The 24464-nt window shown below is 35.8% G+C and overlaps 2 protein-coding genes across 10 annotated transcripts in view; one reads left to right on the top strand and one right to left on the bottom strand.

Moving 5' to 3' along the window:
• LOC136840171 (beta-1,3-galactosyltransferase 5-like) overlaps positions 1–19708 on the top strand; it is a 61533-nt gene extending 41825 nt beyond the window's left edge. For all 8 annotated transcript variants that reach the window (XM_067106645.1, XM_067106649.1, XM_067106642.1 and 5 more), the window contains 4 exons: positions 8450–8671; positions 9827–9937; positions 13926–14148; positions 19028–19708. In XM_067106645.1, the coding sequence (XP_066962746.1) occupies positions 8450–8671; positions 9827–9937; positions 13926–14148; positions 19028–19342 (871 nt within the window). In that variant the 3' untranslated portion in view covers positions 19343–19708. The remainder of the gene's footprint in view (positions 1–8449; positions 8672–9826; positions 9938–13925; positions 14149–19027) is intronic.
• Positions 1–24464, bottom strand: part of LOC136840170 (afadin- and alpha-actinin-binding protein B-like) — a 422145-nt gene that overhangs the window by 89520 nt on the left and 308161 nt on the right. The window lies entirely within an intron of this gene.

Below are 24464 nucleotides of genomic sequence, written 5' to 3'. Positions count from 1 at the left end.
GCCAGTGGTGGATAATCATATGAGGCATCGGTTATAATCACCATTAAGTCGTTACCTGGTTAGCTTGTGTTCAGACTGTGTGCGCGAAAAATTATACATCTGTGTTTACGACGTGCGAAACATAATGGCCTCTAGTCGTGATGTGCAGGAGAGTTTTTTTTTATTATTATTATTTCAGCTCTAATTCCTGTCAATAAATAAAGGAACACCTGAACCGTTTTATTCCTGTTAATACGTTAATGAATACCTCAACCATCCTACACCTGTTAATACGTTAATGAATACCTGAACCGTCTTATTCCTGTTAATACGTAAATGAATACCTGAACCGTCTTATTCGTGTTAATACGTTAATGAATACCTGAACCGTCTTATTCGTGTTGATACGTTAATGAATACCTGAACCGTTTTATTCGTGTTAATATGTTAATGAATACCTGAACTATCTTATTCGTGTTAATACGTTAACGAATTCTCAACCGTCCTATTCCTGTTATTACACAATCGAGTACTGGAACTGTCACAGTCCTGATAATAAATAAACGAATTCCTGAACTGTCATATTCCTGTTAATATATCATCGAATATCGACCAGTGTCTTCCTGTTAATATATAAAAAAAAAAAAATACCGCAACTGTCCTATTCCTGTTAACACATAAATGAATACCTAAATTACCCTATTCCTGTTAATAGATAAACAAATACTCGAAGTATCATATTACTGTTAATGCATAAAAGAATACTTGAAGTGTTCCATTTCTGTTAATGCATACATGAATACCTGAACTGTCTCATCCTATAAATACAATAATTGAATACTTAGCAAAGTGTCGTCCTGTAAATATATAAATGAATACCTCAATTGTCCTACTCCTGTTAATAAATAAATGAATACCTTGATTGTCCTACTCCTGTTAATAAAAAATGAATACCTTAATTGTCCTACTCCTGTTAATGCTTAAAAGAATACCTTAATTGTCCTACTCCTGTTAATACATAAATGAATACCGAAGTGTCTGATTCCTGTAAATACATGAACGAATACCTCAATTGTCCTACTACTGTTAATACATAAATACCTTAATTGCCCTACTCCTGGTAATACATAAATGAATACCTTAATTGTCCTATTCCTGTAAATACATAAATACCTTAATTGTCCTACTCCTGTTAATACATAAATACCTTAATTGTCTTACTCCTGTTAATACATAAATACCTTAATTGTCCTACTCCTGTTATTACATAAATGAATACCTTAACTGTCCTACTCCTGTTAATACATAAATGAATACCGAAGTGTCTGATTCCTGTAAATACATGAACGAATACCTTAATTGTCCTGCTCCTGTTAATACATAAATGAATACCTTAACTGTCCTACTGCTGTTAATAAATAAATGATTACCGAAGTGTCTGGTTATTGTAAATACTTGAACGAATATCTTAATTGTCCTACCACTGTTAATACATAAATACCTTAATTGCCCTACTCCTGGTAATACATAAATGAATACCTTAATAGTCCTACTCCTGTTAATCATGAATGAATACCTTAATTGTCCTAATCCTGTTAATACATAAATACCTTAATTGTCCTAATCCTGTTAATACATAAATACCTTAATTGTCCTACCCCAGTTAATACATAACTGAATACCTTAATTGTCCTACTCTTGTTAATACATAAATGAATACCGATGTGTCTGGTTCCTGTTAAGACATGAACGAATGCCTTAATTGTCCTATTCCTGTTAATACGTGAACAAATACCTCAAATATCCTATTCCTGTTAATACACAAATGAATTCCAAAGTGTCCTATTCCTGTTAATAAATTACTGAATACCTCAATTGTCCTATTCCTGTTAATACATAAAAAATAAATACCAAAGTGTCCCACTCCTGTTAATACATGAACGAATACCTTAATTGTCCTATTCCAGTTAATACATAAATGAATACAGAAGTGTCCTATTCCTGTTAATACATGAACGAATACCTCAATTGTCCTATTCCTGTTAATACATAAATAAATACTAAAGTGACCTATTCCTGTTAATAAATGAACGAATAAATTAAAATTTCCTATTCTTGTTAATACATGAACGAATACGTTAATGGTCTTATTCCTGTTAACACTTGAACGAATACCTTAGTTGTCCTATTCCTGTTAATACATCAACGAATACATTAATTGTCCTATTCATGTTAATATGTGAACGAATACCTTAATTGTCCTATTTCTGTTAAAACATGAACGAATGCCTCGATTGTCCTGATCCTGTTAATACATGAACGAATACCTCAATTGTCCTATTCCTCTTAATACATGAACGAATACCTCAGTTGTCCTATTCCTCTTAAAACATAAATTAATACCGAAGTATCCTATTCCTGTTATTGCATGAAAGAATACCTTGATTATCCTATTCCTTTTAATACATGAATGAATACCTCAATTGTCCTATTACTGTTAATACACGAATGAATGCAGAAGTGTCATATTCCTGTTAATACATGAAAAAATACCCCAATTGTCCTATTCGTGTTAATACATAAATGAATACCGATGTGTCCTATTCCTGTTAATACATGAAGGAATACCTTAACTGTTCTATTCCTGTTAATACATGAACGAACACCATAATTGTCCTATTCCTGTTAATACATAAATGAATACTGAAGTGTCCTATTCCTCCTATTCCTGTTAATACATGAACGAATACCTCAGTTGTCCTATTCCTGTTAATAAATAAATGAATACTGAAGTGTCCCATTCCTGTTAATATATGAACGAATACCTCAACTGTCCTATTCCTGTTCAAACATAAATGAATACAGAAGTGTCATATCCCTGTTAATACATGAACGAATACCTTAATTGTGCTATTCCTGTTAATACATGAATGAATACCTTAATTGTCCCATTCCTGTTAATACAAGAACGAATACCTGAATTGTCCTATTCCTGTTAATATATAAATGAACACCGAAGTGTCCTGTTCTTATTAATACATGAATGAAAACCTTAACTGTAATATTCCTGTTAATATATGAACGAATACCTCAATTGTCCTATTTCTGCTAATACATAAATGAATACCCCAACTGTCCTATTCCTGTTAATACAAGAATGAATACCTCAATTGTCCTAATCCTGTTAATATATAAATGTATACTGAAGTGTCCTATTCCTGTTAATACATGAACGAATACCTTAGTTGTCCTATTCCTGTTAATAAATGAACGAATACCTCAATTGTCCTATTCCTGCCAATACATAAATAAATATCGAAGAGTCCTATTCCTGTTAATACATGAACGAATACCTTAACTGTCCTATTCCTGTTAATATATAAATGAATACCGAAATGCCCTATTCCTGTTAATACATGAACGAATACCTTAATTGTCCTACTCATGTTAATAGATGAACGAATACATTAATTGTCCTATTCATGATAATATGTGAACGAATACCTTAACTGTCCTTTTCCTGTTAATACATAAACGAATATCTTAAGTGTCCTATTCCTGTTAATATATAAATGAATACCGAAGTGCCCTGTTAATGTTAATACATGAACGAATACCTCAATTGTCCTATCCCTGATACATTAATTTTCCTATTTATATACATGAATACCTTAACTGTCCTTTTCCTGTTAATACATACATTCAATTGTCCTATTCCTGTTAATATATATATTCATGTCCTATTCCTGTTAATACATATACCTCAATTGTCCTATTCCTGTTAATACATGAACGGATACATTTACTATTCATGTTAACTGAATACCTTTTTCCTATTCTGTTAATACATCAACGAATACCTCAATTGTCCTATTCCTGTTAATATATAAATGAATACTGAGGTGTCCTATTCCTCTTAATACATGAACGAATACCTTAATTGTTCTATTCCTGTTAATACATAAATGAATACCTTAATTGTCATATTCCTGTTAATACATATATGAATACCTTTATTGTCCTTTTCCAGTTAATACATAAATGGATACCTTAATTGTCCTACCCCTGTTAATACATAAATAACTTAATTGCCCTACTCCTGTTAATACATATATGAATACCTTAATTGTTCTACTCCTGTTAATACATAAATACCTTAATTGCCCTACTCCTGTTAAGACATAAATGAACACCTCAATTGTCATACTCCTGTTAATCCATAACTGAATACCTTAACTGTCCTACTGTTAATACATAAATACATTAATTGACCTACTCCTGTTAATACATAAATGAATACGTTAATTGCCCTATTTCCTGTTAATACATAAAAACCTTAATTGTCCTACTCCTGTTAATACATAAATACCTTAATTGTCCTACTCCTGTTAATACATAAATGAATACCTTAATTGCCTATTCTTGTTAATATATAAATGAATACCTTAATTGTCCTACTGTTAATACATAAATACCTTAATTGTTCTACGCCTGTTAATACACAAATACCTTAATTGTCCTACTCCTGTTAATACATAAACGAATACCTTAATTGTCCTGCTCCTGTTAATACATAAATGAATACCGAAGTGTCTAATTCCTGCTAATGCATGAACGAATACGTCAATTGTCCTATTCATATTAGCACATAAATGAATACCGAGGTGTCCTATTCCTGTTAATACTTGAGCGAATTACCTCAATTGTTCCATACCTGTTAATACATAAATAAATACCGAAGTGTCCTATTCTTCAGGGGTTTTCAACCTTTTTCTCCCCACGTACCATTTTGGGTATTTTTAATGTCAATAATGTACCCCTATCACTTTGTATAAAGTAGAAAACAAAACAAACGCAGAAAAATATTCCATTGTGTATATTTGCAAGTACTATACTGAAGGGAAGTAAATACACAACTCTCCTGACATAACCAACAATATTGTAAACACAAAGAATTTCATAAAAATAAAGAAAATTGTTGATAATTATTTACCTGTGGCTATGCAGTCAGTGGGCGGCCAGGCCCCTAACCCTAACACCCGTGGGGAGAGCGTACCCCCTAACTGACCCTTGGCGTACCCCTGGCGTACCCCGGGTTGAAAACCCCTGTGTTAATACATGAACGAATATCTTAATTGTCCTATTTTTGTTAATACATAAATGAATACCGAAGTGTCCTATTCCTGTTAATACATGAACGAATACCTTAATTGTCCTATTTCTGTTAATACATAAATTAATACCGAAGTGTCCTATTCCTGTTAATACACGAACGAATACCTCAATTGTCCTATTCCTGTCAATACATAAATGAACAACGAAGTGTCCTACTCCTGTTAATACATGAACGAATACCTTAACTGTCCTAATCCTTTTAATACATGAACGAATACCTTAATTGTCCTATTCCCGTTAATACATGAACGAATAGCTCAATTGTCCTATTCATCTTAATGCATAAATTAATACCGAAGTGTCCTATTCCTGTTAATACATGAACAGATACCTTAATTGTTCCATTCCTGTTAATGCATGAACGAATACCTCAATTGTCCTATTCCTTTTAATACATGAACGAATACCCCAACTTTCCTATTCCTGTTAATATAAATGAATACCGAAATGTACTATTCCTGTTAATACATACACGAATACCTTAACTGTCCTATTCTTGTTTATACATGAACGAATACCTCAATTGTCCTATTCCTGTTAATACATGAACGAATACCTCAATTGTCCTATTCCTGTTAATACATGAACGAATACCTCAATTGTTCTATTCCTTTTAATACATGAACGAATACCCCAACTTTCATATTCCTGTTAATATAAATGAATACCGAAATGTACTATTCCTGTTAATACATACACGAATACCTTAACTGTCCTATTCTTTTTTATACATGAACGAATACCTCAATTGTCCTATTCCTGTTAATACATGAACGAATACCTCAATTGTCCTATTCCTGTTAATACATGAACGAATACCTCAATTGTCCTATTCCTGTTAATACATTACTGAATAACGAACTGTCTTATTCCTGTTAATACATGTCCGAATACCTTAATTGTCCTATTCCTGTTAATACATAAATGAATATCGAAGTGTCCTATTCCTGTTAATACATGAATGAATACCTTAATTGTGCTATTCCTGTTAATACATAAATGAATAACGAAGTGTCTTATTCCCGTTAATACATGAACGAATACCTCCGTTGTCCTATTCCTGTTAATACATAAATGAATACCGAAGTGTCCTACTCCCGTTAATACATGAACGAATACCTGATTTGTCCTATTCTGTTAATACATGAACGAATACCTCAATTGTCCTATTCCTGTTAATACATGAACGAATACCTCAATTGTCCTATTCCTGTTAATACATTACTGAATAACGAACTGTCTTATTCCTGTTAATACATGACTGAATACCTTAATTGTCCTATTCCTGTTAATACATAAATGAATATCGAAGTGTCCTACTCCTGTTAATACATGAATGAATACCTTAATTGTGCTATTCCTGTTAGTACATAAATGAATAACGAAGTGTCTTATTCCCGTTAATACATGAACGAATACCTCCGTTGTCCTATTCCTGTTAATACATGAACGAATACCTCAATTGTCCTATTCCTGTTAATACATGAACAATACCTTAAATGTCCTATTCCTGTTAATACATAAATGAATACCGAAGTGTCCTATTCCCGTCAATACAAGAACGAATACCTCACTTGGCCTATTCTTGTTAATACAAAAATGAATACCGAAGTGTCCTATTCATGTTAATACATTAACAATTACCTCAATTGCCCTATTCCTGTTAATACATGGATGAATACCGAAGTGTCATATTCTCGTCAATACATGAAAGAATACCTTAATTGTCCTATTCCTGTTAATACATGAACGAATACCTTAACTGTCCTATTCCTGTAAATACATGAATACCTCAATTGTCCTATTCCCGTTAATACATAAACGAATACCGAAGTGTCCTATTCCTGTTAATACATGAACTAATACCTTCATTGCCCTATTCCTGATAATACATGAACGAATACTGAAGTGTCCTATTCCTGTTAATACATATATAAATCCCGAAGTGTCCTATTCCTGTTAATACATAAATGAATACCCCAATTGTCCTATTCCCGTTAATACATAAACGAATACCGAAGTGTCCTATTCCTGTTAATACATGAACGAATACCTTAATTGCCCTATTCCTGTTAATGCATAAATGAATACCGAAGTGTCCTATTCCTGTTAATACATAAATGAATACCTCAATTGTCCTAGTTCTGTTAATACATAACGAATACCTCAATTGTCCTATTCCTTATGATGCATGAACGAACACCTCAATTGTCCTGTTCCTGTTATTACATAAATGAATACCTCAATTGTCCTATTTCCGTTAATACATGAACGAATACCTCAACTGTCCTATTCCTGTTAATACATAAATGAATACCTCAATTGTCCTATTCCTGTTAAAACATAAAAGAATACCTTAATTGTCCTATTCTTGTTAATACTTGAACGAATACCTCAAGTGTCCTATCGCTGTTAATGCATAAAATAATACTTCAATTGTCCTATTCCTGTCCATATTAAAAAGAACACCTGAAGTATCCTAACCCTGTTATTACTAGAATGAATACCCTGAAGTATCCTATTCCTGGTAATACATAAACAAATATGTCAGTTGCCCTAATCCCATTAATGACTCGATGAACATTTGAATGTTTGAAATCTTGTTAATGACTCTACATTCGAATACCTGAATTGGGACGGCAATGACTACAAATATAAGCAACTTTAACAAATCCAACTCATGACTGGACGACACATGAATTTTTTTATCACATTAATGACTAAATATTTGAATAGTTGGATCTTTTTAATCACATTAATGAAAAAATATTCGACTACCTCAACTGTCCCAATCCCGTTAATTTTAATCCCATTAATGACCAAACATTCGAATACCTTAATTGTCCCAACCATTTTAAGACCAAACATTCGAATACCTCAGTTGTCCCAATCCTGTTGATTTTAACCTCATTAATGACCAAATATTCAAATACCTCAATTGTCCCAAATAACCAAACATTCGATTACCTCAACTGTCCCAACCCTTTTAAGACCAAACATTCGAATACGTCTATTGTCCCAACCCTTTTAAGACCAAACATTCGAATACGTCTATTGTCCCAACCCTTTTAAGACCAAACATTCGAATACCTCTATTGTCCCAACTCTTTTAAGACCAAACATTCGAATACCTCAATTGTCCAAAACCAATCAATGACAAAAACAACAAATGAATTTTCCTGATCCCGTTGATGAACTGACGAGTACCTGAAGTGCCGCGATCCCCTCTATGACTCACCGAAAACCACGTGATTTTCTTCAATTCGACAATGACTACGCTGCTCTCCTCCGACAGATTCGTCCACCTGTACGACAACGTGAGTCTGACGGGCCCGACCGTGAACTCGATTCCGGCGGGAGTGGAATGGCTCCAGGACCTCTCTCACCTACAGATCTGCAACAAGAGCGACCCTTTCATTCTGGCCGTAGTGTTCTCGGCCATCCCAAACACTCAGCAGAGGGAACTCATTCGCAATACCTGGGCCAATCCCAGCTATTATAAGTTGACTAAAATCAGGTAATGGTTCGTGTGTGTGTGTGTGTGTGTATGTGTGTGTACACTATGTTTCTTATAAATATATAAGTAAACTTCGACTCATGATCATCATTTCAAAAACATAAGTTTTAAGGACTGACGTCACACACAATGCACAATTTACATTGCAAAAAATTAACATCCTATTTCTTTGAAAGACGTATAAATTTTGTCATTTAGCCTGAAATAGCTGCAGAGGAAATAAAAGACTACAGCTTATATGCCACTGTAGAAGAGCTTCCAATGGTGGTGGCCCATTCAGATACTGACACACTGCTTATTTGGCTAATCGGGACAGTGACCCGAAGTTTTGTAAACATACTACTAATAGGAACTGTATAAAATTTGTCGGGTTGTCATGTTTTCCTATCAAAGCTTTAAAACTTTATGCTATGCTTTGCTTTACGGCACCAATTATACAGTATTATAAGTCAACTGCTTATTTTGACCCCGCAAATTGTTTTTGTTATTTTTTAAATGTGAATGTTTGGAATGATCTTTGCATACTGGTCGCCGAGCAAATTGAAATTTTTCAATAATTCCAAATACGAGAAAAATGTTCTAATCACTCAGGAAGCATAAAATATTTTTAGTTTTAATTATGTTAAAATATTTGTGGCCAAGTGTTTCCCATGCTGCACACATATTTTTAGTCTTTAAAGTAATTTATATGTATAATATATATATTATATGTATATATATATATATTATATATATTATATATATTATATATATTATATAATGCAACCATACATACATATACATATTTACACACACATAGAATAATCAACACAAAATCACGTGTGGAACAGAACTATAATAATTATATATTTTATCAGCTTTGAATTATTCTTCCTTACACGCTTAGACTTAAAGCTCATCAGTAGCATGCCCTCAAAAGATTTATAAAGAATTGCGTGTAGGAGTTTCAGAAATACCAAAGGAAACCAGTATCTCTCTTCATTTTCAGAACCGACTTACTTTTATTTGCAGACGAAAACAGACTGTTCATCACCTACTCCATCCACATACATCTCAACGATCTGACATTTGAATACTTACATCTTTATCCATTTCTGTATGTGCTGTCATAAAAGCCATATATTTATTTGTTTAAAAAGACTCTTTCCTCAACAGGGCGATATTCGTCCTGGGTGCCACCACAAACGAGACTCTTCAGCAGGCCGTCGAAGAAGAGATAACGCAGTACCAGGACATCATTCAATATAATTTTATCGACTCCTACAGGTGAGAGATCACACAAAACCCGGAGGAAAATGACAGCTGTTTAACAATCAAAGTTTCTCAGGGAAAGGAAATTTTCCTCTGAATAAAGGAACTCCGTTGTACCGAGAATATGGCGGGGTCTAAACTGGGAGGTGTAAATTTTTCAAAAGATGAAATAAACCCCTAATACTTGGTAGATACCCGCGGTATGTCTGCGTAGAAAAAATCTATTTGAAGACCATACATATGTGCGAACCTAAACAAGTAAAAAATGCGCAGAAGAAACTTCGGCGCAATCGAGTTTTCTGTACAGCGTATAATGCTGTATGAAACTCTCAGCCACGGACCATGACACTCAGCCGCAGCCCCGGAAACTTCCAGCCACGGCCCTATGGTGGTGGCATGTGTTGTTGGCAACCATAGCGCTGCCAGACGTACGACCATGGCCAACTTTAACCTTAAATAAAATAAAAACTACTGAGGCTAGAGGGCTGCAATTTGGTATGTTTGATAATTGGAGGGTGGATGATCAACATACTAATTTGCAGCCCTCTATCCTCAGTAGTTTTTAAGATCTGAGGGCGGACAGAAAAAGTGCGGACGGACAGAAAAATTGCCATCTCAATAGTTTTCTTTTACAGAAAACTAAAAATGAAAGGCCGAGAAACAGAAGATAATCCATCAAAGTTTTCATAATAAAGAAAATTAAATGAAGAGTAATTAATAACATAGCTCGATTGGACTGGCAACCCAATGGCCTTATCTCGCCTGGAGGACATAAGAATTCAAGAATAAAAAAAAAAAGAGAAAACAAAACTTGCTAACGAAGAGACGTGAGGTTTTCCGAAATCGGGGGACGCAGAGGCAGGATGTTATGACTATGCAGTCTGTTTATGCATACATTTTGTTCCTGTAACTAAGTGTAAAGATCACAAGCAGAAAGGATTATTATTTAACTGATATGCAGATGGCTTAAGAACAGTAACAGCGTTGGACTGTAAAGTTGGACGTGTATCGTAACTTTATTTACACTGCCTATTACTCATAACTCCACAGAACTCCACAGTTTGACTGCTGTTTTCATATTTTAATTAATACAGATTCTCCCAATTTTCGCCTTGAAAATTTTCAAGAACGAACACTGAACAGCGACATTTGAAATCCAGTAGGACCACGAAAAGCGAACAATAGTTTCAAAACATCACCTAAATCATTGCCACCGTTACCACCACCTACGAGAAAAAAAAAATTTCTCTGTCCGTTCAACTTAAATTCACTGACTAAATTCCTGATGAATAATTTGCCAACAGACCTCGAGTTGAGTTCCAGTGCACTTGGGTTTGGGGACTGCCATTTGCCCAAAAGATTTCATTGTTAATACTGTCGTTATCATGCAGTAAGGCTACAAAGAAAGTCTATCAACTACGGCATTTCTGTGAGCAGTTCTCTTTTCCTCTGCTGAAGATTTTTTGACAAGTGAATACTGATCATGGATACAAACATTAATGTCTTGAATTACGAATTTGTAAATATTCAGTCAGCTGGTAATACAGCACTAAAAAATAATTTCATAAGTGAGAGGTCTTTGGATATATTAGCTGCTGCTGAAACACGGCTTCATGACTTTGATAACACTAAGATAGCTGTAGTAACCCATCTTGAAATCTGAGATAGTAGGTTAGGGGAGGAGTTGACCTTTTAGTTCCTGGCAGTTGTTGTCCTCTTAAAATTATTACCAGCGATGAGGTAACGAGTTCTGGATATATTGCGGGAAAATGAAAGACTTGTTCATTATCTGAATGTTATGACAGAATTTGACTTATAATATGCGTGGGTCTTGTGAGTCTTGTGAGTCCTCGAATGTCTCTGCACGAGCGAGAATCAGAAATAAATCTGCGGAGTTGGACCACACATGAAGCCTACCGTAAGTCAGCAAGCAAGAGCAATATTAAAATGTTCCTGAGCTGCTCTTCTCAACCACGAGGAAAAAAGGTACGCTTCAGTGCAACAACGACCGAAAGACAGATCATTTTCACATTTCTTTCAAAATATACCTTGAGCTCTCGTTACACCTGAATTGGGCGGCTTCCATCTGTCCCACCTGATACAATGTCGTCCAAGACAGATCTCATAATGCAGGTGTACAGAAAATGGCAGACATGGTCGAAAATTGGTAAGCAAAATTTCTGTTTTAAAGTAGCCTTTCAGTATAATTACTTTTACACTGCCCCAAAAATGTAGGCAATGTACACTACCCCTGAACGCTTTCAGACGTGATGACGATGATAAATAACAAAACTGGCCAAAAAGATTCTGTTTACCAAAGAATGTAGCCGATTTTAGTAATGAAAAAGAAATCTTGAAACTTGAATGTAGCCGGTTTTAGTAATGAAAAAGAAATCTTGAAACTTATCACATTTACGCCCCAAAAACCATGAGTGATACTGTGGCACATAGTCTCACTAACCCCAAAACTATCAATAATACCGAGGAAAATGGATCATATTCTGCAATGGAAAGAAAATACATACGCAGGAATGCAGTTTGCATGGCAGTCACGGTTAGAATCAATGCTAAGTAGTTCATAGGGCATTAAGAATCAAGAATACTCTTACGGCTCCCAGAAAAATTTGTGGGAATATTGAAGGAATGTTGCTCACGTGGTACCAAAGCAGGATATCTAAGAGCGTGGCTCACGCAGCCTCGAAGAGTTCAGTAATAATACCGAGAAATACCGGTTACCATGGTCCAAAAATTCCGCAGTAAATCAACACGTGAATACAAAAATGAAATAAAAATAGAACATGGTTCACAGAATGAACGAAAAATAAACAAATAATGAAATAAATAAAACTATAGACAACACTACGATATGCGGATCACACACCTTTAAAAGTTTAAAAGGAAAACGGGTTAACAGCATCACTGGTGTGTCTCAGCATCGCAAGCATTGCCTAGTTTCAGGGCGATGTACAATTTAAAATACTTTAACACCAGTTTCCCCTGGCGGGTTCGTTATTTTACCCTGTTAGTTTTAATAAGCTCTCATCTGATCCCAGATTTCGAATAAAATGAATGTCATTCATGGATTTCCATCCGTATACAAGAAATCAAATCATCCGGTAGAGAGGGGCTCAGGGGGACTGAGGTTTTAGTTTTCTGAAAAGAAAACTATTGTGCCGGCTTTGCCTGTCCGTCCGCACTTTTTTCTGTCCGCACTTTTTCTGACCGCCCTCATATCTTAAAAACTACTGAGGCTAGAGGGCTACAAATTGATATGTTGATCATCCACCTTTCAATCATCAAACATACCAAATTGCTGCCCTCTAGCCTCATTTGTTTTTATTTGATCTAAGGTTAAAGTTAGCCATAATCGTGCTTCTGGCAACGATATAGGATAGGACACCACCGAGCAGTAATTAAAGTTACATGGGCCGCGGCTCCCACAGCATTGTACCGAGAGCACCGAAAGATAGCGGCTGTACAGAAAACTCGATTGCGCTGAAGAAACTTCGGCGCATTTACTTGTTATTTATAAGAGACATACAATGTGAAATATGTCTACCGTGATGAAATATTTAATTTATCAAAAAGGGGGAAAGAGAGGTTTCATTTATAAAACATGCAATAAGAAATATGCCCAACAGAAGGAAAAAGCGATGAATTTTATAAGCTTTCATTAAGATTTCGGTCTGCTATTCAGCATCCTCATCACCATAGCCACTGGTCCGCCAGATTACATTTTTATCTATTTACAAATTTATTCATTTACTTTTTCTTTTTAATAAGTGAGATCTCTTCTTTCTGTATCTCCCCATACCTTCTCTTACTTCCTAAAGAGCACCACATTCTTTGGAAGATTGAGTTTCAAATCAGTGGCCCATGTAGGATTGTTCCATACGAATAGGGTTTATCTTAATAATAATAATAATAATAATAATAATAATAATAATAATAAATACCGAAAACCAGTCAACCACATGCCACTAATTTCCATTCTCCCTGGCAGGAACCTCACCTACAAGACCATAGCCTGGATGACGTGGGTGAAGTACAACTGCGTGGACGTGCCCTGGATTGCCAAAATCGACGACGACAACGTAGTCAACCCTTTTGCCCTCAACCGCTACTTGGTCGACCGGTTCAAGGAGAACCCTTCGCCGAATGCCATCCACGGTCGACTCAGGGTGACCAACAAGGCAATGCGGAACGGGAAATGGGTCGTCACTAAAGTAAGCTGGTCTTCGAGAGGTTCATGTTTTCCTTTACGTGGAACACGGAAAATTCGTAATTATGCCATGACAAAAATTTCGAAAATTTTTTTTTACTAACAAGTCAAATTTTCTAGAATTTTATCTACTGACTTGGTAAGCTTTCCAAAAATTTTTAAAAATTTTTGGACATTTTTGTTCACTAACACGTCAAATTTTCAAGTATTTCATTCACTGACTTGGCAAGCTTTCCAGAAATTTTGAAGATTTTTTTTCACTGACACGTCAAATTTTCAAGCATTTCATTCACTGACTTGGCAAGCTTTCCAGAAATTTTGAAAATTTTTTTCACTAACACGTCAAATTCTCAAGTACAGTATTTCATTCACTGACTTCGCAAGCTTTCCAAAAATTTCGAACATTTTTTTTCACTAACACGTCAAATTCTCAAGCATTTTATTCACTGACTTGGCAGTCTTTCCAAAAATTTCGAACATTTTTTTTTTTTCACTAACACGTCAAATTCTCAAGCATTTTATTCACTGACTTGGCAAGCTTTCCAAAAATTTCGAAAATTTTTTTTCACTAACATTTCAAATTCTCACGCATTTTATTCACTAACTTGGCAGTCTTTCCAAAAATTTCGAACATTTTTTTTTACTAACACGTCAAATTCTCAAGCATTTTATTCCAAAAATTTCGAACATTTTTTTTAACTAATATGTCAAATTTTCAAGCATTTTACTCATTGACTTGGCAAGCTTTCCAAAAATTTCGAACATTTTTTTCCACTAACATGTCAAATTTTCAAGCATTTTATTCACTGACTTGGCAAGGTTTCCAAAAAAATTTTCCCACTAACATGTCAATCATTTCAACCATCTTTTCCCTAATACATCTAAATTTTCACGTATTTTTATTCACCAACAAGGTGAACTTTTCAAATGTTTCTTCCACAATTTTGTCAAACTGTTCCAAACATTTCTTTATTAATATGCCAAACTTTTCCAGCATTTCTATTCAATGCCATGGTACACTTTTCAAACATTTTCCCACAAACAAGTTAAAAATTTCAAAATGTTTTTCCATTAATAAATAAATTAGTGTATTCTTATTCATGAGACTTAATTTATACAGGGATTATCATTTCTGAGTGTTTTCCGACGTTTATTCAGTACTATTTAGGAAGAAATGACAAATGCCTAGGAAGACTGCATATCAATAAATATATTTACATAAACGTCAGTCACGATAATGAGATATATAAACTGATAAAAAGATGATTAAGTACGATTATTATATACAGTATATGATTTTGGTGCATTTTCGGGTCAACGATAAAAAATATTCTTTGATCAGAAAAAAATTAAATTAGATATTCTTGATGAGTAAACCCTTAACAAATAATGGGTAATACCTGAACAAACAAGTTATAAGTTCCGGCATGTGGGCAGCTCTTAATAACTGGAAAAGACCCAAAAATTGCTAAACAATATTACCAAATACCGGAAAAATCATTAATACTCAAACAGACTTTAAAGATTGCGTTATTTGTTCAGTTACCCTGATCCGGTATCTCGGCTCAGGTTATAATCGGTCGAATCTTCTACAGAATAGAAAACTAAGTGAACGCAGTGGCCCCTACAATAGGAAATGCTTCTTTATTCATTAACCATCGTTAACTAAGAAATATTCTTTCAGTCATGTTCATAACGTTAAGCAATCCAGTGATACGCATACTCCTACATACTGGACTGGAATGTATAATTTAGGCCAAAAGCCAAACGCTGGGAACTATGAGGTCATTCAGTGCGCAAAAGGAAACTGAAAGCAAAGAGATTTGAAAGGTGTAACAGGAGGGGAACCTCGCAGGTGCACTGCGAAACAATTGTTAGGAGAGGGTAGAAAGTAAGATGGAAGAAAGAGAATATGAAAGGAGGTACAGTAAAATGAATGAAAGGGGTTGCAGCTAGGGAACGAAGGAACGCTGCAAAGAAACTTAAATAATGTCTACAGTGCACTGCGTGAGGTGCACTGATGGCACTTAGCCCCCTACGGAGCCTTCTCCTATAAGTATACCTTAGTTTAACCAAACCACTGAGCTGATTAACAGCTCTCCTAGGGCTGGCCCGAAGGATTAGATTTATTTTACGTGGCTAAGAACCAACTGGTTACCTAGCAACGGGACCTACAGCTTATTGTAGAATCCGAACCACATTATAGCGAGAAATGAATTTCTATCACCAGAAATGAATTCCTCTTATTCTTCATTGGTCGGTCGGAGATTCGAACTCGCGGCCACCAGAGTACTAGCTGAGAACGGAACCCACACTCCCAACGAAGAACCGCCTTTTCTTATAGACAGCGAGTAAATGATTGCCCATAATTAAAAAAAAAAATACAATTTTTGAAAAATTCACGATTGACAGCTTTCTGATAATTTAAGATTTTGCTTAGAATATTTATGACGTTTAAACTGATTATCATTTGTATGCTTCCACATCCGATACATTCACCATATATTAAGGGACATGGATTTATTCTGGCATAAATAAGGGTTGCGGTGAGGAAAGCCTCATCAAACAAGGAAATTATCAGGATTCAGGAATAAAAGTTGAGATAACTTAATGGCTAGCGTTAAAAACAATAAATACAATAACTTTAAAGTGAGTACAAAGTACATGAAAAGTAAGCAGCTATATGTAAGTGGTTGCATAAACTTAGTACAAGAGTGCTTTCCTTGTGCAAGAACTAATGAATATTTGCACACATACCACTGTCTGCTTTTTATCAAGTTATGATGATAATAAATCACGAAAGAACTGTTTGAGTCAACAGCACTAATAATAACAACAGAACTACCAATGTCTATATTAATAAGAATAATAACGCCAAGTACCATTAAGTAAACGCAGTACCTTCTACGATCGCCGCATGCAAAGCAAATCCTACATTCAATTCCGTTTTCGTAAACGTAAAAGGTGGGGGGGGGAGGAGGAGGCGGAGGAGCATGGAAGGGGGGGAGCGGTTGTTTATTGAAAGTAGAAAGTAGGAAGAACCTCAGGAGCAAATGGCCAGATCGAGGAAGACATAACTGGATTTACAAGGCCAAGAGGACGGATGACACCTCATGTAAGCTGAGGACTGCAAGTGTGCTGAGAAAGAGCGGCGTGCGATGAATGTAACCTGGACCCTGAACGCCGTGTGCGTATTGAGTCTAATGTGCGTATCGACAGGAGCGTTTTAACGGGATAGCTTATGAGCTTTGCACGCATTGCATATTGTATGCAGTGCAAAGTGCTCCGATTGCATTGTTTGTATTGTATAAAGTATACATACCGAATGCGATATCTATATTGAACAAAATGTATACACTGAATGCAATGTCTGTATTGAATAAAATGCATATACTGAATGCAGTGTCTGTAATGAATAAAATGTATACACTGAATGCAATATTTGTACTGAATAAAACGTATATGCTGAATGCAATATCTGTATTGAATAAATTGTTTATACTGAATGCAATGTCTGTATTGAATAAAACGTATATACTGAATTCAATGTCTGTATTGAATAAAACGTATATACTGAATATAATGTCTGTAGTGAATAAAATGTATATACTGATTGTAATATTGTCAGTAATGAATAAAATACATACGAGTATACTGAATGCAATGTTTGTATTGAATAAAATATATATACCGAACGCAATGTTTGTATTTAATAAAATGTACATATTGAATACAACTGAATTAAACGTCTGTATTGACTAAAATGTATATACTGGATGCAAATTGTCGATAAAAGCTAACTGCATATAAAATGCATCATACGTAGTGAATGCAACGTGTATAATGAATGCATTGTACAGGCTATCTTAAATTGCACTGAATATTAATCTCTTCTCTCAAAACGGGAACGTCCATGGCTGTCGAGAAAAAAGGACCAAATCCTTAATTTCACTCCTTCCTTCAACCAGTGTGCTGACTGATCACTGGCATTACAGAGTCCTGTCATTTGAATATCGTCCTACGTAATCCTCAGCGCGATGAAACATCCGGGTTCCCAGAACATGACTAACGCCTGAACGCACGTAAATTTACCAAAATTATGATTCAAGCTATTGGAGAATAATTAAATGATCCTAATTTCTCTTGATGATGATCCTCATAAGCATAAAAAGAAAAATATTAATCTTGCCTTTATTACTACAAGGCCACAACTGAACGTTATATTAACCGCACAGGGATTTACGTCATTTTCTTCAGTGGGCATTATTAAGCCTTCAGACAACACATTACAAGAAACTCTAGTCTTCGATTTCACCCTATGACCTTGAACACTGTCGGAAAATCTCATTATACCGTATTTCTTAAGAGGAAATGGCGTGGGCATTCGTTTTCCAGTGAAACTTAGTGATCCAGGATATATGGTAATTTTGGTTAAGGTGATTTTGTAGAAGCATTGGGACGCTAACCCAACCCAACCCAACGCCCCCAATAAAAGAATAAAAAAAGAGGGGGGGAATTTCCACAACTGAATCATGAATGGCAGTTTGAGACTTCTAATCATCATAACCTCAATAGACTGAAGCTGCTGGATTATGCAGAAATTCCCAACTCTTCACGATAAAGCACAATTATTTAGAAACTTAATAACTCTGCCAGTTAACATGCCTAGCTAAAAATTAAAATCCTAATACACACGCAAACGCACAGAGAGAGAGAGAGAGAGAGAGAGAGAGAGAGAGAGAGAGAGAGAGAGAGAGAAGCCGTTCCATATTCTAAAATATGACAGACCTTTGCAATGCTATTAATAATTAAGTTCATACCTTGGCTTTTATCAAACTCGTTCTTCTCATCTAACGTTTTGCGCTATTCATTTTTCATTGCAGGAGGAATACCCGCCGGACAAATACCCACCGTTCGTGCTGGGGCCAGCGTACATCGTGGGGCGTAACGCAATAGACAAACTCCTGGAGTACACTCCGTACACGCCGTTCTTGTGGCTGGAAGACGTGTACATGACGGGTCTTGTCGCCAAAGCGGCCGGTATCAAGCACGTCCAAGCCGAGAAAACACTTTATACCAAAAAGCTATCACGAAGACTATTTGTGGGGCCAGTGAGTTTTTTAATAGGAGCCAGTGAAAAGGTTAAAAAAACGGCGTGGGCGGGGATCATAAAATATGGACCTATTACGAAAAAATAATCCAGATGCCGCTGGTATAAATATATACACTTTATTTAATCCTTGGACGCCAATAATGGACGACAAATCTGGAACATTTGTGGATCACTTGAACTCCACTACAGAAATACTGTTTTGCATGGTTCGGGAAGTTTTATGACCCACGACAACTTACTTCTAGTCAAATCAACGGTGTTCCAATACACTGGAAGCAAGCTGTTGACGCAACTGTCTCCATATGAGTAGGCGATTCCAGGACAATTTTCACAGCTGCAGACAAAGATGGGTTTATCTTGTGCCTTACAGATCTAAGCATTCTGGAAAATATTTTAGTGGAAATATCTCAAGTTACTCTGTGCCTTTAATAAAGATTGTTAATTTTTTAAATCCGACTTTTTAATATCACAACACTGTTAAAATATTAATTCTCATTTAGTAAGTTTAACTTGGAATATAAATGATCACCAGAGAGCTATATTATCATAGCTTATCATTTCACGAACTATATGTGCCATTGCTACTTCCATCACATTTAACGTTACAAGTGTCACACTTACTCTATCACTACGAAAATGTTGCCCATAAACAAAAGACTATTTCCCTTTTCAGTGCTTATTCTTTTCTGTTTGGTAATAACTTCTTGGTCTGATGATTTCAGCAACCCCTAAGCTGCTCAGTAATATTGCTAAAAATTAAGTATGCAACCTGAGTCTTGTCATATTGCTGTTACATTGGTTTAATCTTTACTTTTTCTATAAACAAACTACTCATTTATACAGCTAGTGTTGCTCCAACACAGTGATGTCTCTTGTGATGGGAGGGATGACCTAGACTCCGACCTTACCGTAGAGAAGGACTAAGATTCTGACTTTCTTGGTAGGAGGGCAGCAAAACTCCATTATTCTTGGTCTGAAGTCGCTCATAGACAGCACAGGCAAGGGCCAGGCCATTGCAATGTTGGGCAATTTTCTAGAATCCGAACATAGACACGTGATCAGCGCCCAAGCCCTATCGCCAAACAAGTTACAACCAGGGAAGACCAGGCAGGTCGAACTATGGGCTCCCCCAAAAGCCACCAATACCTAGTTCATAGGGAGAGCATGGTTGTATTCTGCCACTGAAACCTGTAAGCCAAGAGCGGGACTTGAACTTACGGCCATCACATTACAGAGTCCAGAAAAAATAAACTCGGCTACCATGAGCCGTGGCAGAAAAGAAGACCCAAGTTTCCAACCTTTCGACGAAAATTTTTTTTAATGTGTACAGAGCCCTAATGAAGAAGGGCATTCTTCATAGCCAGTAAGTGCAAATCTACTTTGCTACTAACTGTCACAGTCTTTCTTCTATTGTTTTCTTCTATTGCTTCTACTGCTCAGGAATTTTATCTTGTCTTTGATAATTGCTAAAATCGACAGAGGGTAATTATTCTTACAAATGCAGTTGAATGTGTCTCTATGCCGGAATGAGGGTGTTCCTCTGTGTCTCTGATAAAGTCATGTTGTTTAGAAAAGAATATTTCTCTCCTTATCTAATAAATCTCTCATGGCTTCTCTGTCTTCCCTATATACGGTGAACGGACTGTACAATAGTGAATTGTCATGATGCTGTCCTTGATCTTTCATGCTGCTCTAGAAGTTGGACACTAACACAGCTAAGAAGGATTCAACTCAATTTTAGATTTATTGTGGACATAGTGACTGGAGACCTACTTCAAAAAGCTGTTGATAGCATCCTCAAAATGTTAAGCAAATTCTTTACTGCAGTTTCTGATAAAGTCCAAGGATGGTTTCCCCCAAAGGGGTGTCTGTGGAGTGCTGTGGCATTTTATATTCATGTAAAACTGTTAGGCGAGCACTTTCCTACCACATTAAGTCTAGCACAGAGATTTAAAGACGTCATTACCTGCGGCAATACCAAACCCTGAGTCAGTTTTTTTTTTCAACGGAAAGATCTTTTTCAGGAGACAAATGCAGCACCAACAGGAGTCAAAGCAAAGGTCTCTGAGTTTCCAAGCACTGTGGATAATACAAAGACCACAACTTCTTTCAAAATGTTTTGACTCTTCAGATATATTAATATGATCCCTTGGAAAAAATCAGACATGCTCCTGTTTGCCGACAAACATGGCATATATAAAAAATGTGTCAAAGAACACTTCCAAAAGTGTTTTCCGGTCTGACAGGAGGAGAAACAACTGCGGTAACAGTCTGTCTGTGTAGAGACACCTGCTTAACTTTGAGCTGTGCTGGTAGTTTGTTTCCTAATAGAATCGTGACAGGCTTTATGTGTTTTGTCTCACTTACATAATACAATTTACACCATTGCCACATTCTGCCAGTTATTTAGCTCTCAGTTTCTTACCGTCAATCAGTAGCTGTTTTACTGATTAGGCTTGGCTCCATACATTTATTAATGAACATATATATGAGGAAAACACACAACAAGAATGGTATCCCCACTTCTGTTCTGGTTCGCCTTGGTCGACGACGTCTATATTTCCCTAACTGCAGCACTAAATCGTTCAATCAAAATAACATTTTTACCCGGGAAGTTGTCCGTTCTTTTCATGATGAACGTACTTGGTGAGTTACTCTCTGTCTCACATGGAAAAACTAATATCAGCTAAAAATCTCTTCCACACGCTCCAAAAATCATTAAGCTACTTTCCAATTCATTTTTACATTTCATGAAACCTAATTTACATCTGTGGTAATGAATAGCTCTTGGCTGTCGGCTAAATTTCAGAAATTTTAGCTATAATTATTATTCAAAATGAGCAGGCATTGACACGGAGCAAGGTAAACAAAAAACATGTATTATTAAGCATCCTTACAAAATAGAATTACCAAAACCCATGTATTACTAAGCATTCTTACAAAATAGAATTTCCAGTCAAGTATAGAAAATGCTTCGAAGAATAACAAATAAAAGAATAAAAAATCACACACACAAATATTAACATCTGAAGCACCATTACAGTATTTCTACAGAAACTCCTTGAACACTACATTTTATGAACATTATAACTCTCGCGGAAGAGATTAATGACGTCAAAAACACCTGCATGCACTAGAAACGCGCTATTAGTGTAACCACGAATAACATATAGAGATCACCATTCATTTCACATTCCTAAGTTAGATTTGAACTCATGCGAGGTTAGGCAAGGCAAGGAATAAGAGCTTACTTCTGCTTGATTTACTGTTTGCTTTGATCATCATCTTTCCCAATCATGTACTGGGCTACCTGCATGATTGTCATATCTTATTCGATTTCTGTAATTGTACCAGCCTGTCATTGTCCAGTAAAGTAACGAGCAAAAAATGCGCCGAAGTTTCTTCGGCGCAATCGAGTTTCCTGTACAGCGTATAATCAAGGCCACCGATAATAGATCTGTCTTTCGGTGATCTCGGTATATTGCTGTGTGAGCCACGGCCCATGAAATTCTAACCACGGCCCGGTGGTGGCCTGTCCTATATCGTTGCCAGAGGCATGAGTATGGCTAACTTTAACCTTAAATAAAATCAAAACTACTGAGGCTAGAGGGTTGCAATTTGCGATGTTTGATGATTGGAGGGTGGAAGATCAACTTACCAATTTGCAGCCCTTTAGCCTCAGTAGTTTTTAAGATCTGACGGCGGACAGAAAAAGTACGGACGGATAGAAAAAGCCGGCACAATAGTTTTCTTTTACAGAAAACTAAAACTGTCTTTAAAAACCAGCATTTTCTCACACCTTGATATCTTGTTCATATTTATTTATTCAGACCGCAAACTTCGACCTAGTGGACAGCAACCTTAAGCGCTAAATCCATTTGCTGTTACACTGTGTAAAGTACTTTGCAGTCTAAATAAACAGATATGAACAAAATATCTACGAGTGAGAAAATGCTGGGTTTTAGAGTTTTTCTATATAGAACAATGGCCAGCTGGCACAATTATAAAAAGTAAAAAATGAGCCGAAGTTTCTTAGGTGCAATCCAGTTTTCTGTACATCCGCTACAGCGCATAATCAAGGCCACCGGCAATAGATCTATATATCTTTCAGTGATCTCGGTATAATGCTGTATGAGCCGCGGCCCATGAAACTTTAACCACGGCACGGTGGTGGCCTATCCTATATCGTTGCCAGAAAAACGACTATGGCTAACTTTAACCTTAAATAAAATAAAAACTACTCAGGCTAGAGGGCTGCATTTTGGTATGTTTGATGATTGGAGGGTGGATAATCAACGTACCAATTTGCAGCCCTCTAGCCTCAGTAGTTTTTAAGATCCGCCCTTAAAAGCCGGAACAATAGTTTTCTTTTACAGAAAACTAAAAAAATGAATAAATGAGTGACAGTCATGCAGGTAGCCTTGGTTGATTCTATGACTAGAGCATATTAATGAACGTAAGATTTTGGGACAAATGTTCAAGGACTGTAATAGGTAGAACAACATCAGTTTCCCACCCAGTATCAATATTTTGGCTTCAGGTCACACGATGTTTTATTCAAAATAATGGTTAACTCATAATAATCCTGTATAGATCATTGGGTGATGTTACACAAAAGAATTAGTTCATTCTAACTAATATTCTAATATAATATATATCTTCTACATTTCTAGATTTGAACTGTGGTTTGCTTAAGTGTTCCTAGCAGCACTCACGAGTGTGACACTTTTCCTACAGTCCTCCTGACACCAGGACACTGGCAGGCTGGCAGGGATGAGGAGGGAATTTATAACCTATTCATTCTAAGTTCTTGGAGAGGCTTAGGTCTACATGTTAGTCCAATGCAGATCTTTTAAAAATGTGATTTTTGGTTAGTTTTTACCTGTGTGTGTGTGTATATATATATATATATATATACAGTATATATATATATATATATATATATATATATATATATATATATATATATATATATATATATATATATATAACTTAATGATAAATAATATTGCCAAGACCAGGAAGAACATTCTTTATTACAAGCTTTCGAGGTATAAAACCTCATCATCAGGCTGAAAAAAACCAAACAAGGATGAGAATCAATAAAATTACAATAAAATGAATTGTCATAATAAATCTTCAGCAAAATTACTAACGAAATATAAAATGAACAAGTAAATACAAACTAAAAGGGTGAGACGTAAAAT

This window comes from Macrobrachium rosenbergii, chromosome 7 (genome assembly GCF_040412425.1).
Source record: "Macrobrachium rosenbergii isolate ZJJX-2024 chromosome 7, ASM4041242v1, whole genome shotgun sequence".
In the NCBI taxonomy this organism is placed as follows: Eukaryota; Metazoa; Arthropoda; class Malacostraca; order Decapoda; family Palaemonidae; genus Macrobrachium; species Macrobrachium rosenbergii.
The sequence above is the reverse complement of the archived record's forward strand: the minus strand, read 5'-3'. Positions and strand labels throughout refer to the sequence as shown.